Genomic DNA, 15,536 nt, shown 5'->3' with positions numbered 1-15,536 from the left:
ACCGCTGACAACATAAACAAATTTCATTGTACCTGACAGCTGTCACATTAGTTTTGTGCCTGTGCTACTTTTGATTATAATCTGTGGTCCTTCTCCTTTCACAAAAGCAAAATCGCCAGAATCCGAAAATTTGAGATGATGTACGACGGCAGTATTTGCGGAAATTGTTTAACTTGTGTATTTATTTAGTATAGTTTAGTATTTTGTGTTAGACTTCAAGTAAACATGAATTCAATTAAATTCAACTATTTGCGTAGGCGTAGCTGCGAAATGTTATACACAAAAATAATTTAAGCGTTCATAATTAACTCGAGAGTGGGTTTTATCTGATAAGAATGGTCTTGAATTAAAGTATGCCGCTTACAATTGTAAACAAAAGTAAAATGATTGCTGAAATCATGAAATTTTCGTTTCACCATAGAGCGTTTTACTGCTATGTTGGGATGAGTATATGGATCTGTTTCTTAATAACGGGTGAGTAATTTTAATACACAAATATTTTTTCACCACACCAGTTCGGACAGGTTTACTTTGCATTTAAAAAACTGATAGCAAAGTTGCATTTTATTCACATGTGAGGCAAAGTAATCAAATGCAAATTTTGAGTTATTTTCTTATGTTTGCTGGTAGAATTGACTTAAATGATGATTTTGGATGCTAAATATTAAATAACATTCATCTGGATTTGATTTTGTTTGATATTTTACATTTAATATTTGCTTTGTGTTGGTGTGGTGAAAGTATTATTAATTTCCTTAGGTAAATATAATCTTAATAAAGATATATACAACTAAATACTGCAGCTTTGTTAAAGAAACTGTGTTATTTTTTATACTCTTACTGACTTTGGAAGGCTTCAGTAAATTCATAAATTCATGTTTTCTAGTAATGTACAAATACATATCAATTGGAGAAGATGCAACTGTGATCAAGAAGATTGTGCAGAATGAATACATATCCAAAAGTGATATCAAGTATAGGAAGATATATCTACGCTCATGTAATCCACCCGACAGTATTGTGAGGGGTGCTGAAGGTGATTAGATTTCTTATCTTCTAAGTATTTAAAATTAGTGTCCAAATTATAAATCAAACAAGATTCTGCTGGAAATGAAATTTGATAGTACAGAATCTGTACATCTGATGTAGTGCATAATTGTTTTCCTTCATATTTTCATGGAAACTTACAAACTATTTCAGTCAGTTTTGGTACAGGAGGTAATGACATTGATTCAACTAGCACGACAGACACAAATTTTTCTGAGAAAATATGAAGGAAAACAATTATGCGCTACATCTGTAGTATCAATCTGTTTCTCTTTTTTTTTTTTTTTTAATGTTTAATGGATAATTTATTTCATAGGAAAAAGACAGTAGAAAAACAAATAAATAACTTATGAACTAAATACATCTATAAATAATACTAAATTAAAATTAACAACCCTAAATATATCTAAAATAAAATAATCTGTTTCTCTTCATGTTTCATATTAAAATTGTTGAGATTTAATTAATCATTAACATCATGCACATAAACTTAACATTTGCTGCCCACTGACCAAATTTTATTATTAATCTTTTATATTTAAGTATGTAAAATTATCCATTTTAATAAACTCTGCTGCTAATTATGGCTTTTTCACATCGTAACTTTCTATAATGGTGTTCCAGCTGTGGTGGACAGTGATACTTGGCTTCTGCAAGGAGTGTTAGTTGTTACAAGACATGGTGACCGAGGACCCCTTACACATCTGCATGGGGGAGACAAACTGCCCTGTGACACTCCACCACCGTCAACTTTGTTAAAGAGGTAAGTTAAAAAATTGGTCAAGTGCGAGTCAAACTCGCCTACCGAGGGTTCTGTATTTTTTGGTATTTGTTGTTATAGCGGCAACAGAAATACATCATCTGTGAAAATTTCAACACGGATCATGAGATACAGCCTGGTGCCTCCAAATACCACTATTAAGTAACAAAATAACAATGCAGACGGTTTTTTTTAATAAATTCAATGCATGCCTATTCCACGTGAGATTGAGAGGGAGTGAGAAGAGACCAGGTCAAGGCAAATCTCAAGAGGGGGTTTAAAAATTCTCAAAAACACCTCACGCAATAAATGCATAACCTAATCGTGCGTTTGTCTCGGATAAGGTATGTATTTGTGTATATTGCTGCTTTGTGCAGAAATTATCTCGTGACGACGACCTCGATTATTTATGTAGGTTATATCTGTAGGTACGAAGAATGGGTGTCGAACACGAGCTCGACGGGGCGCGCTTGGTGGGTGGCGGGGCCGGGCCCGTTCCACAGCTTCCCCGCGCTGCCGCCGCGCGCCGCCGCCGGCGCCGCCACGCGCTGCGCGCTCGGCCAGCTCACGCCGCAAGGCCTGCTGCAGATGCTCACCGTGGGTATGTCTTGTACTCGTTACTTCCCCGCGCTGCCGCCGCGCGCCGCCGCCGGCGCCGCCACGCGCTGCGCGCTCGGCCAGCTCACGCCGCAAGGCCTGCTGCAGATGCTCACCGTGGGTATGTCTTGTACTCGTTACTTCCCCGCGCTGCCGCCGCGCGCCGCCGCCGGCGCCGCCACGCGCTGCGCGCTCGGCCAGCTCACGCCGCAAGGCCTGCTGCAGATGCTCACCGTGGGTATGTCTTGTACTCGTTACTTCCCCGCGCTGCCGCCGCGCGCCGCCGCCGGCGCCGCCACGCGCTGCGCGCTCGGCCAGCTCACGCCGCAAGGCCTGCTGCAGATGCTCACCGTGGGTATGTCTTGTACTCGTTACTTCCCCGCGCTGCCGCCGCGCGCCGCCGCCGGCGCCGCCACGCGCTGCGCGCTCGGCCAGCTCACGCCGCAAGGCCTGCTGCAGATGCTCACCGTGGGTATGTCTTGTACTCGTTACTTCCCCGCGCTGCCGCCGCGCGCCGCCGCCGGCGCCGCCACGCGCTGCGCGCTCGGCCAGCTCACGCCGCAAGGCCTGCTGCAGATGCTCACCGTGGGTATGTCTTGTACTCGTTACTTCCCCGCGCTGCCGCCGCGCGCCGCCGCCGGCGCCGCCACGCGCTGCGCGCTCGGCCAGCTCACGCCGCAAGGCCTGCTGCAGATGCTCACCGTGGGTATGTCTTGTACTCGTTACTTCCCCGCGCTGCCGCCGCGCGCCGCCGCCGGCGCCGCCACGCGCTGCGCGCTCGGCCAGCTCACGCCGCAAGGCCTGCTGCAGATGCTCACCGTGGGTATGTCTTGTACTCGTTACTTCCCCGCGCTGCCGCCGCGCGCCGCCGCCGGCGCCGCCACGCGCTGCGCGCTCGGCCAGCTCACGCCGCAAGGCCTGCTGCAGATGCTCACCGTGGGTATGTCTTGTACTCGTTACTTCCCCGCGCTGCCGCCGCGCGCCGCCGCCGGCGCCGCCACGCGCTGCGCGCTCGGCCAGCTCACGCCGCAAGGCCTGCTGCAGATGCTCACCGTGGGTATGTCTTGTACTCGTTACTTCCCCGCGCTGCCGCCGCGCGCCGCCGCCGGCGCCGCCACGCGCTGCGCGCTCGGCCAGCTCACGCCGCAAGGCCTGCTGCAGATGCTCACCGTGGGTATGTCTTGTACTCGTTACTTCCCCGCGCTGCCGCCGCGCGCCGCCGCCGGCGCCGCCACGCGCTGCGCGCTCGGCCAGCTCACGCCGCAAGGCCTGCTGCAGATGCTCACCGTGGGTATGTCTTGTACTCGTTACTTCCCCGCGCTGCCGCCGCGCGCCGCCGCCGGCGCCGCCACGCGCTGCGCGCTCGGCCAGCTCACGCCGCAAGGCCTGCTGCAGATGCTCACCGTGGGTATGTCTTGTACTCGTTACTTCCCCGCGCTGCCGCCGCGCGCCGCCGCCGGCGCCGCCACGCGCTGCGCGCTCGGCCAGCTCACGCCGCAAGGCCTGCTGCAGATGCTCACCGTGGGTATGTCTTGTACTCGTTACTTCCCCGCGCTGCCGCCGCGCGCCGCCGCCGGCGCCGCCACGCGCTGCGCGCTCGGCCAGCTCACGCCGCAAGGCCTGCTGCAGATGCTCACCGTGGGTATGTCTTGTACTCGTTACTTCCCCGCGCTGCCGCCGCGCGCCGCCGCCGGCGCCGCCACGCGCTGCGCGCTCGGCCAGCTCACGCCGCAAGGCCTGCTGCAGATGCTCACCGTGGGTATGTCTTGTACTCGTTACTTCCCCGCGCTGCCGCCGCGCGCCGCCGCCGGCGCCGCCACGCGCTGCGCGCTCGGCCAGCTCACGCCGCAAGGCCTGCTGCAGATGCTCACCGTGGGTATGTCTTGTACTCGTTACTTCCCCGCGCTGCCGCCGCGCGCCGCCGCCGGCGCCGCCACGCGCTGCGCGCTCGGCCAGCTCACGCCGCAAGGCCTGCTGCAGATGCTCACCGTGGGTATGTCTTGTACTCGTTACTTCCCCGCGCTGCCGCCGCGCGCCGCCGCCGGCGCCGCCACGCGCTGCGCGCTCGGCCAGCTCACGCCGCAAGGCCTGCTGCAGATGCTCACCGTGGGTATGTCTTGTACTCGTTACTTCCCCGCGCTGCCGCCGCGCGCCGCCGCCGGCGCCGCCACGCGCTGCGCGCTCGGCCAGCTCACGCCGCAAGGCCTGCTGCAGATGCTCACCGTGGGTATGTCTTGTACTCGTTACTTCCCCGCGCTGCCGCCGCGCGCCGCCGCCGGCGCCGCCACGCGCTGCGCGCTCGGCCAGCTCACGCCGCAAGGCCTGCTGCAGATGCTCACCGTGGGTATGTCTTGTACTCGTTACTTCCCCGCGCTGCCGCCGCGCGCCGCCGCCGGCGCCGCCACGCGCTGCGCGCTCGGCCAGCTCACGCCGCAAGGCCTGCTGCAGATGCTCACCGTGGGTATGTCTTGTACTCGTTACTTCCCCGCGCTGCCGCCGCGCGCCGCCGCCGGCGCCGCCACGCGCTGCGCGCTCGGCCAGCTCACGCCGCAAGGCCTGCTGCAGATGCTCACCGTGGGTATGTCTTGTACTCGTTACTTCCCCGCGCTGCCGCCGCGCGCCGCCGCCGGCGCCGCCACGCGCTGCGCGCTCGGCCAGCTCACGCCGCAAGGCCTGCTGCAGATGCTCACCGTGGGTATGTCTTGTACTCGTTACTTCCCCGCGCTGCCGCCGCGCGCCGCCGCCGGCGCCGCCACGCGCTGCGCGCTCGGCCAGCTCACGCCGCAAGGCCTGCTGCAGATGCTCACCGTGGGTATGTCTTGTACTCGTTACTTCCCCGCGCTGCCGCCGCGCGCCGCCGCCGGCGCCGCCACGCGCTGCGCGCTCGGCCAGCTCACGCCGCAAGGCCTGCTGCAGATGCTCACCGTGGGTATGTCTTGTACTCGTTACTTCCCCGCGCTGCCGCCGCGCGCCGCCGCCGGCGCCGCCACGCGCTGCGCGCTCGGCCAGCTCACGCCGCAAGGCCTGCTGCAGATGCTCACCGTGGGTATGTCTTGTACTCGTTACTTCCCCGCGCTGCCGCCGCGCGCCGCCGCCGGCGCCGCCACGCGCTGCGCGCTCGGCCAGCTCACGCCGCAAGGCCTGCTGCAGATGCTCACCGTGGGTATGTCTTGTACTCGTTACTTCCCCGCGCTGCCGCCGCGCGCCGCCGCCGGCGCCGCCACGCGCTGCGCGCTCGGCCAGCTCACGCCGCAAGGCCTGCTGCAGATGCTCACCGTGGGTATGTCTTGTACTCGTTACTTCCCCGCGCTGCCGCCGCGCGCCGCCGCCGGCGCCGCCACGCGCTGCGCGCTCGGCCAGCTCACGCCGCAAGGCCTGCTGCAGATGCTCACCGTGGGTATGTCTTGTACTCGTTACTTCCCCGCGCTGCCGCCGCGCGCCGCCGCCGGCGCCGCCACGCGCTGCGCGCTCGGCCAGCTCACGCCGCAAGGCCTGCTGCAGATGCTCACCGTGGGTATGTCTTGTACTCGTTACTTCCCCGCGCTGCCGCCGCGCGCCGCCGCCGGCGCCGCCACGCGCTGCGCGCTCGGCCAGCTCACGCCGCAAGGCCTGCTGCAGATGCTCACCGTGGGTATGTCTTGTACTCGTTACTTCCCCGCGCTGCCGCCGCGCGCCGCCGCCGGCGCCGCCACGCGCTGCGCGCTCGGCCAGCTCACGCCGCAAGGCCTGCTGCAGATGCTCACCGTGGGTATGTCTTGTACTCGTTACTTCCCCGCGCTGCCGCCGCGCGCCGCCGCCGGCGCCGCCACGCGCTGCGCGCTCGGCCAGCTCACGCCGCAAGGCCTGCTGCAGATGCTCACCGTGGGTATGTCTTGTACTCGTTACTTCCCCGCGCTGCCGCCGCGCGCCGCCGCCGGCGCCGCCACGCGCTGCGCGCTCGGCCAGCTCACGCCGCAAGGCCTGCTGCAGATGCTCACCGTGGGTATGTCTTGTACTCGTTACTTCCCCGCGCTGCCGCCGCGCGCCGCCGCCGGCGCCGCCACGCGCTGCGCGCTCGGCCAGCTCACGCCGCAAGGCCTGCTGCAGATGCTCACCGTGGGTATGTCTTGTACTCGTTACTTCCCCGCGCTGCCGCCGCGCGCCGCCGCCGGCGCCGCCACGCGCTGCGCGCTCGGCCAGCTCACGCCGCAAGGCCTGCTGCAGATGCTCACCGTGGGTATGTCTTGTACTCGTTACTTCCCCGCGCTGCCGCCGCGCGCCGCCGCCGGCGCCGCCACGCGCTGCGCGCTCGGCCAGCTCACGCCGCAAGGCCTGCTGCAGATGCTCACCGTGGGTATGTCTTGTACTCGTTACTTCCCCGCGCTGCCGCCGCGCGCCGCCGCCGGCGCCGCCACGCGCTGCGCGCTCGGCCAGCTCACGCCGCAAGGCCTGCTGCAGATGCTCACCGTGGGTATGTCTTGTACTCGTTACTTCCCCGCGCTGCCGCCGCGCGCCGCCGCCGGCGCCGCCACGCGCTGCGCGCTCGGCCAGCTCACGCCGCAAGGCCTGCTGCAGATGCTCACCGTGGGTATGTCTTGTACTCGTTACTTCCCCGCGCTGCCGCCGCGCGCCGCCGCCGGCGCCGCCACGCGCTGCGCGCTCGGCCAGCTCACGCCGCAAGGCCTGCTGCAGATGCTCACCGTGGGTATGTCTTGTACTCGTTACTTCCCCGCGCTGCCGCCGCGCGCCGCCGCCGGCGCCGCCACGCGCTGCGCGCTCGGCCAGCTCACGCCGCAAGGCCTGCTGCAGATGCTCACCGTGGGTATGTCTTGTACTCGTTACTTCCCCGCGCTGCCGCCGCGCGCCGCCGCCGGCGCCGCCACGCGCTGCGCGCTCGGCCAGCTCACGCCGCAAGGCCTGCTGCAGATGCTCACCGTGGGTATGTCTTGTACTCGTTACTTCCCCGCGCTGCCGCCGCGCGCCGCCGCCGGCGCCGCCACGCGCTGCGCGCTCGGCCAGCTCACGCCGCAAGGCCTGCTGCAGATGCTCACCGTGGGTATGTCTTGTACTCGTTACTTCCCCGCGCTGCCGCCGCGCGCCGCCGCCGGCGCCGCCACGCGCTGCGCGCTCGGCCAGCTCACGCCGCAAGGCCTGCTGCAGATGCTCACCGTGGGTATGTCTTGTACTCGTTACTTCCCCGCGCTGCCGCCGCGCGCCGCCGCCGGCGCCGCCACGCGCTGCGCGCTCGGCCAGCTCACGCCGCAAGGCCTGCTGCAGATGCTCACCGTGGGTATGTCTTGTACTCGTTACTTCCCCGCGCTGCCGCCGCGCGCCGCCGCCGGCGCCGCCACGCGCTGCGCGCTCGGCCAGCTCACGCCGCAAGGCCTGCTGCAGATGCTCACCGTGGGTATGTCTTGTACTCGTTACTTCCCCGCGCTGCCGCCGCGCGCCGCCGCCGGCGCCGCCACGCGCTGCGCGCTCGGCCAGCTCACGCCGCAAGGCCTGCTGCAGATGCTCACCGTGGGTATGTCTTGTACTCGTTACTTCCCCGCGCTGCCGCCGCGCGCCGCCGCCGGCGCCGCCACGCGCTGCGCGCTCGGCCAGCTCACGCCGCAAGGCCTGCTGCAGATGCTCACCGTGGGTATGTCTTGTACTCGTTACTTCCCCGCGCTGCCGCCGCGCGCCGCCGCCGGCGCCGCCACGCGCTGCGCGCTCGGCCAGCTCACGCCGCAAGGCCTGCTGCAGATGCTCACCGTGGGTATGTCTTGTACTCGTTACTTCCCCGCGCTGCCGCCGCGCGCCGCCGCCGGCGCCGCCACGCGCTGCGCGCTCGGCCAGCTCACGCCGCAAGGCCTGCTGCAGATGCTCACCGTGGGTATGTCTTGTACTCGTTACTTCCCCGCGCTGCCGCCGCGCGCCGCCGCCGGCGCCGCCACGCGCTGCGCGCTCGGCCAGCTCACGCCGCAAGGCCTGCTGCAGATGCTCACCGTGGGTATGTCTTGTACTCGTTACTTCCCCGCGCTGCCGCCGCGCGCCGCCGCCGGCGCCGCCACGCGCTGCGCGCTCGGCCAGCTCACGCCGCAAGGCCTGCTGCAGATGCTCACCGTGGGTATGTCTTGTACTCGTTACTTCCCCGCGCTGCCGCCGCGCGCCGCCGCCGGCGCCGCCACGCGCTGCGCGCTCGGCCAGCTCACGCCGCAAGGCCTGCTGCAGATGCTCACCGTGGGTATGTCTTGTACTCGTTACTTCCCCGCGCTGCCGCCGCGCGCCGCCGCCGGCGCCGCCACGCGCTGCGCGCTCGGCCAGCTCACGCCGCAAGGCCTGCTGCAGATGCTCACCGTGGGTATGTCTTGTACTCGTTACTTCCCCGCGCTGCCGCCGCGCGCCGCCGCCGGCGCCGCCACGCGCTGCGCGCTCGGCCAGCTCACGCCGCAAGGCCTGCTGCAGATGCTCACCGTGGGTATGTCTTGTACTCGTTACTTCCCCGCGCTGCCGCCGCGCGCCGCCGCCGGCGCCGCCACGCGCTGCGCGCTCGGCCAGCTCACGCCGCAAGGCCTGCTGCAGATGCTCACCGTGGGTATGTCTTGTACTCGTTACTTCCCCGCGCTGCCGCCGCGCGCCGCCGCCGGCGCCGCCACGCGCTGCGCGCTCGGCCAGCTCACGCCGCAAGGCCTGCTGCAGATGCTCACCGTGGGTATGTCTTGTACTCGTTACTTCCCCGCGCTGCCGCCGCGCGCCGCCGCCGGCGCCGCCACGCGCTGCGCGCTCGGCCAGCTCACGCCGCAAGGCCTGCTGCAGATGCTCACCGTGGGTATGTCTTGTACTCGTTACTTCCCCGCGCTGCCGCCGCGCGCCGCCGCCGGCGCCGCCACGCGCTGCGCGCTCGGCCAGCTCACGCCGCAAGGCCTGCTGCAGATGCTCACCGTGGGTATGTCTTGTACTCGTTACTTCCCCGCGCTGCCGCCGCGCGCCGCCGCCGGCGCCGCCACGCGCTGCGCGCTCGGCCAGCTCACGCCGCAAGGCCTGCTGCAGATGCTCACCGTGGGTATGTCTTGTACTCGTTACTTCCCCGCGCTGCCGCCGCGCGCCGCCGCCGGCGCCGCCACGCGCTGCGCGCTCGGCCAGCTCACGCCGCAAGGCCTGCTGCAGATGCTCACCGTGGGTATGTCTTGTACTCGTTACTTCCCCGCGCTGCCGCCGCGCGCCGCCGCCGGCGCCGCCACGCGCTGCGCGCTCGGCCAGCTCACGCCGCAAGGCCTGCTGCAGATGCTCACCGTGGGTATGTCTTGTACTCGTTACTTCCCCGCGCTGCCGCCGCGCGCCGCCGCCGGCGCCGCCACGCGCTGCGCGCTCGGCCAGCTCACGCCGCAAGGCCTGCTGCAGATGCTCACCGTGGGTATGTCTTGTACTCGTTACTTCCCCGCGCTGCCGCCGCGCGCCGCCGCCGGCGCCGCCACGCGCTGCGCGCTCGGCCAGCTCACGCCGCAAGGCCTGCTGCAGATGCTCACCGTGGGTATGTCTTGTACTCGTTACTTCCCCGCGCTGCCGCCGCGCGCCGCCGCCGGCGCCGCCACGCGCTGCGCGCTCGGCCAGCTCACGCCGCAAGGCCTGCTGCAGATGCTCACCGTGGGTATGTCTTGTACTCGTTACTTCCCCGCGCTGCCGCCGCGCGCCGCCGCCGGCGCCGCCACGCGCTGCGCGCTCGGCCAGCTCACGCCGCAAGGCCTGCTGCAGATGCTCACCGTGGGTATGTCTTGTACTCGTTACTTCCCCGCGCTGCCGCCGCGCGCCGCCGCCGGCGCCGCCACGCGCTGCGCGCTCGGCCAGCTCACGCCGCAAGGCCTGCTGCAGATGCTCACCGTGGGTATGTCTTGTACTCGTTACTTCCCCGCGCTGCCGCCGCGCGCCGCCGCCGGCGCCGCCACGCGCTGCGCGCTCGGCCAGCTCACGCCGCAAGGCCTGCTGCAGATGCTCACCGTGGGTATGTCTTGTACTCGTTACTTCCCCGCGCTGCCGCCGCGCGCCGCCGCCGGCGCCGCCACGCGCTGCGCGCTCGGCCAGCTCACGCCGCAAGGCCTGCTGCAGATGCTCACCGTGGGTATGTCTTGTACTCGTTACTTCCCCGCGCTGCCGCCGCGCGCCGCCGCCGGCGCCGCCACGCGCTGCGCGCTCGGCCAGCTCACGCCGCAAGGCCTGCTGCAGATGCTCACCGTGGGTATGTCTTGTACTCGTTACTTCCCCGCGCTGCCGCCGCGCGCCGCCGCCGGCGCCGCCACGCGCTGCGCGCTCGGCCAGCTCACGCCGCAAGGCCTGCTGCAGATGCTCACCGTGGGTATGTCTTGTACTCGTTACTTGCCCGCGCTGCCGCCGCGCGCCGCCGCCGGCGCCGCCACGCGCTGCGCGCTCGGCCAGCTCACGCCGCAAGGCCTGCTGCAGATGCTCACCGTGGGTATGTCTTGTACTCGTTACTTCCCCGCGCTGCCGCCGCGCGCCGCCGCCGGCGCCGCCACGCGCTGCGCGCTCGGCCAGCTCACGCCGCAAGGCCTGCTGCAGATGCTCACCGTGGGTATGTCTTGTACTCGTTACTTCCCCGCGCTGCCGCCGCGCGCCGCCGCCGGCGCCGCCACGCGCTGCGCGCTCGGCCAGCTCACGCCGCAAGGCCTGCTGCAGATGCTCACCGTGGGTATGTCTTGTACTCGTTACTTCCCCGCGCTGCCGCCGCGCGCCGCCGCCGGCGCCGCCACGCGCTGCGCGCTCGGCCAGCTCACGCCGCAAGGCCTGCTGCAGATGCTCACCGTGGGTATGTCTTGTACTCGTTACTTCCCCGCGCTGCCGCCGCGCGCCGCCGCCGGCGCCGCCACGCGCTGCGCGCTCGGCCAGCTCACGCCGCAAGGCCTGCTGCAGATGCTCACCGTGGGTATGTCTTGTACTCGTTACTTCCCCGCGCTGCCGCCGCGCGCCGCCGCCGGCGCCGCCACGCGCTGCGCGCTCGGCCAGCTCACGCCGCAAGGCCTGCTGCAGATGCTCACCGTGGGTATGTCTTGTACTCGTTACTTCCCCGCGCTGCCGCCGCGCGCCGCCGCCGGCGCCGCCACGCGCTGCGCGCTCGGCCAGCTCACGCCGCAAGGCCTGCTGCAGATGCTCACCGTGGGTATGTCTTGTACTCGTTACTTCCCCGCGCTGCCGCCGCGCGCCGCCGCCGGCGCCGCCACGCGCTGCGCGCTCGGCCAGCTCACGCCGCAAGGCCTGCTGCAGATGCTCACCGTGGGTATGTCTTGTACTCGTTACTTCCCCGCGCTGCCGCCGCGCGCCGCCGCCGGCGCCGCCACGCGCTGCGCGCTCGGCCAGCTCACGCCGCAAGGCCTGCTGCAGATGCTCACCGTGGGTATGTCTTGTACTCGTTACTTCCCCGCGCTGCCGCCGCGCGCCGCCGCCGGCGCCGCCACGCGCTGCGCGCTCGGCCAGCTCACGCCGCAAGGCCTGCTGCAGATGCTCACCGTGGGTATGTCTTGTACTCGTTACTTCCCCGCGCTGCCGCCGCGCGCCGCCGCCGGCGCCGCCACGCGCTGCGCGCTCGGCCAGCTCACGCCGCAAGGCCTGCTGCAGATGCTCACCGTGGGTATGTCTTGTACTCGTTACTTCCCCGCGCTGCCGCCGCGCGCCGCCGCCGGCGCCGCCACGCGCTGCGCGCTCGGCCAGCTCACGCCGCAAGGCCTGCTGCAGATGCTCACCGTGGGTATGTCTTGTACTCGTTACTTCCCCGCGCTGCCGCCGCGCGCCGCCGCCGGCGCCGCCACGCGCTGCGCGCTCGGCCAGCTCACGCCGCAAGGCCTCCTGCAGATGCTCACCGTCGGTATGTCTTGTACTCGTTACATTTGTAGCTGCCCTCAGCGGCCAATCCTTTGTCTATTGTTAAGTAAAACGGCGCTTGCTACCTGCATCGATCACTTTTACCGGTTATTGAATTACAACTCCTATGGAAATTGCAATAAGATTCAAAGTGAAGAAATGGAAAAACAAATTTGTCACTTCTGGGCCAGCTACAAATCGAGCAACTATACATATCTACTTCAGTGTTAAAAGAAAAATTTAGGTCACTTAAGCTGTTGATATAAGAATAAGAAAATAATAAAAGAAAGAGATAAATATACAGATATTTCAAAATAAAGACTACAACAATAAATCTAGTGGATTTCCGTATGCTTCCAAAAGGTATTTCTTATGGAATGTGTGTTGGTTTAATGTTTAACGTTTATATTTCATCTTATTTTCAGGCAATATTCTGAAAGAGGCGTATGGAGAAAAACTTGGGCTAGATAATTCAGATCCGACGGGAAAACGAGATACAGGTTAGTCAAACTACGTTAATTTATGTTGTTTCTTAGACATACCAAGTACTCTTATAAAATTTAACTAGTCAAAATGCATATGGTCTAGCAAACCAAATTGTTAGCATAAAAAACGCTAAATTCAAAATTTGAATGGGAGATGCACTCTTTGCACATGAATTTTTGGGTGACCTTTTCTACTGACAAAATTAGCTTTCCATGTCTGGCCAAGTTCAAAGAATATTTTAAAAAATCTCACTTTTATAACTGCACATTCTATTTTAAACTATTGTAACTCTCAGTACATTGTTTTTAATTGATTCCAGGAGAAGTAATAATGTACAGCACGCGATACCGCCGAACGTTCCAGTCCCTAGCGGGGCTCGCCTGGGGCTTAGCGGGTGCCAATGCGGGCGCTCGGCTCGCTAGAGCGAGAGAGAGCCATAGCGTCGCCTTCTGCTTCCGCGAGTGTGCGTGTGCTGCACACCACGCCTTGAACAAGTCAGTACCTTAGCTCGTTGCAATAAGGTGTGTAGTCTCTTGTTCTCACTAAACCAAAGAATTTGATTTTGGATGTATGCTATTTTTCTAGATTTTATTACTGCTGTTGTTATTCATTATATCCATGTACCACGATGTTTATTGTCGTAATATTGTTAATAAAACCCAAAACACCAATCTTCACCCACATGCATTCTTCCAGAAAAATCAGCATCCAAGCAAAACACCGCCTGGACAACCACCCAGCACTAAAAGAGCTGGTCACCAAGCTCTCCACCGTGCTCTTCGAGTCGCAGGAGCACCCGGAGCCCGACATGGTACGCGACGGAGTCCTGGCTCACATGTGCCACGACTCGCCGCTGCCGTGTGTGAGGAGACCTGAGAAACAGAAGATCAGCTTGAAGAGGAATAGGAGGCTTCGAGAGGATACCGTGCCGGGGAAAAAGTTGCTACAATATAAGGTAAATGTGGATAATAGAAAATCTGAAAGAGATATATTAACCAAAGAAGTACCGGGAAACGGTGATGAAGATATTTCTATTAAAAAACCTGAGAAAGAGAAGCTAAGCTTGAAGAGACATAGAAAGTTTCACGAGGATACTGTTCTTGAGAAAAAATTACTAGAATATAAAGAGGTTACCAACATAGATAACAGAAATCCTAAAGAACAAATACCAAACGCACAAATACAGCGCGAGTCTCCTAATAAGGATAGTAATAGTTCAGAAAATCTTAAACTAACTGTAAAAGGACATGAAAGTTTCCACAATAACTTACCTGAAAGGAATAATATGAGAAAAGCAGAATACGAAAATGAATTGGAAAATCGCAAAGACACTGTGCCTAAAAGGAATTTATTAGACATAGATATAGACACTCTTAACATGGAATTGGATTACATTAACAACCAGTTAGACTTCAACAACGAGATAGGGAGGAAAGCTAGAGATATCATCGGTAAATATTACGATACTAAAGATAAGCAGAAAGCTCCTTTAGATTTCGATGCTCAAATGGAAAGAGAGAAGCTATTATACTATCAGCAGAGATATATGGATAATGCGGATGCATATGATGATGTTGTCATAGTTAAAAAGAATTTAGACGCAGACTTTAATTTTCCAAATGACGCTCGCATGGATACAGATTTTGATGAGGAATATAAGGAACCTACACCAGAAATAACAGAGGAATTTTGTATAAGAAAGGATCATATAACGTCTTTATTCGCGTATTTAGAATGGAGTTACAGACAAGAAATCAAAAATATACATAATAGAAAACGAGGCTTGCTTTTAGCGTACGGATTAATGCACAACATAGTGCAAAATATGATTAGAATGATCTCAGAGAATAAACCTAAAATAGTCATATATTCTGGACATGACAAAACACTGCAACCGTTGATTTTAGCACTTGGTTTAACTAATTATCAACACTATAACGTACACTATGCTTCTAGAATGATCTTCGAAGTTTATAGAAAAAAAGATTTACGCGACGAATTCAAATTTACTAAAAGGAAAGCGGTAGCACAAGATTTTTACTTCAGGGTTGTTTACAATGGGGAAGATGTTACAAATAAATTGAGTTTTTGTAAAACTAAGCAGAGTATAGTGATGAAAGTAGTGGACCCGATAGACGATATGAAGACGTATAATACTTACTTGTGTCCTATAGAGAACGTTGTTAGGTTTATACATGACGATTATTTTGCTATTTTTAACGTGACCAACTTTAAGGACGCTTGTGCTACCTATGGGAATCTCAAACATGTTTAGGTTAACAAATTTGTTAAACTATTATTATTAGATATTAGCGACGTCTGAAGTGGACTTAAAGACTTTGTCTTAGTACTACGAATATGTAATTGTCGCTGTCTCACTGCATGTGCTGACAAAATGTGGCTTTCCATCACAGAAGGGTCTTGTTGATTCATGTGCATAAGGACCTTTCCATTAGGAATCCACAAATAACGTATGTGATTCAAAGTAACATTCGCTCTCTTATAAAAAAAGCCGTACTGGCCTTTTAAATATGGTTAATTTTTCTTATTATGGCGCTAAAAGTAACGTACTGGCATGAATGTAGTGTCCGACCGAAGGTTCGGTTTCGGTTTCGGTTTCGGCCAGTTTCGGCCAAAAAATCATGTTTCGGCTGTAGTTTCGGTTTCGGCCAAAAAACGGCCGAACCTTTCGGCCGGGCCGAAACTTACTAAATGGTACTTCGGAATAAGACCAAAAGTTGGGGAATAAGTAGGATAACAATATTAATACCTACATATTATACTGATTCATGTATAAGTACAGAAATTAACTGGTTTA

At 59.9% G+C, this 15,536-nt stretch overlaps 1 protein-coding gene across 1 annotated transcript; it reads left to right on the top strand.

The window, feature by feature from the left end:
* The first annotated feature begins 98 nt into the window (after positions 1–98).
* LOC134672926 (2-phosphoxylose phosphatase 1) lies at positions 99–15,265 on the top strand. Its single transcript, XM_063530877.1, has 7 exons — positions 99–474; positions 887–1,036; positions 1,672–1,810; positions 2,236–2,408; positions 12,658–12,732; positions 13,038–13,212; positions 13,415–15,265. The coding sequence occupies exons 1-7, from the start codon at positions 354–356 to the stop codon at positions 14,991–14,993; spliced, it is 2,412 nt and encodes an 803-aa protein (XP_063386947.1). The 5' UTR covers positions 99–353; the 3' UTR covers positions 14,994–15,265.
* The last annotated feature ends 271 nt before the right edge of the window (positions 15,266–15,536 follow it).

The sequence above is a fragment of the Cydia fagiglandana genome, chromosome 17 (genome assembly GCF_963556715.1).
Source record: "Cydia fagiglandana chromosome 17, ilCydFagi1.1, whole genome shotgun sequence".
Taxonomy (NCBI): Eukaryota; Metazoa; Arthropoda; class Insecta; order Lepidoptera; family Tortricidae; genus Cydia; species Cydia fagiglandana.
This window is presented reverse-complemented; position numbering and strand designations above follow the sequence as displayed.

Excerpts from the sequence above, each read along its gene's own strand:
- LOC134672926 (XM_063530877.1), top strand. The coding sequence starts at position 354 with ATGCCGCTTACAATTGTAAACAAAAGTAAAATGATTGCTGAAATCATG. Across the intron at positions 2,409-12,657 it reads GCTGCAGATGCTCACCGTGG|GCAATATTCTGAAAGAGGCG; the intron begins GTATGTCTTGTA and ends TCTTATTTTCAG. Across the intron at positions 13,213-13,414 it reads GCACACCACGCCTTGAACAA|AAAAATCAGCATCCAAGCAA; the intron begins GTCAGTACCTTA and ends GCATTCTTCCAG.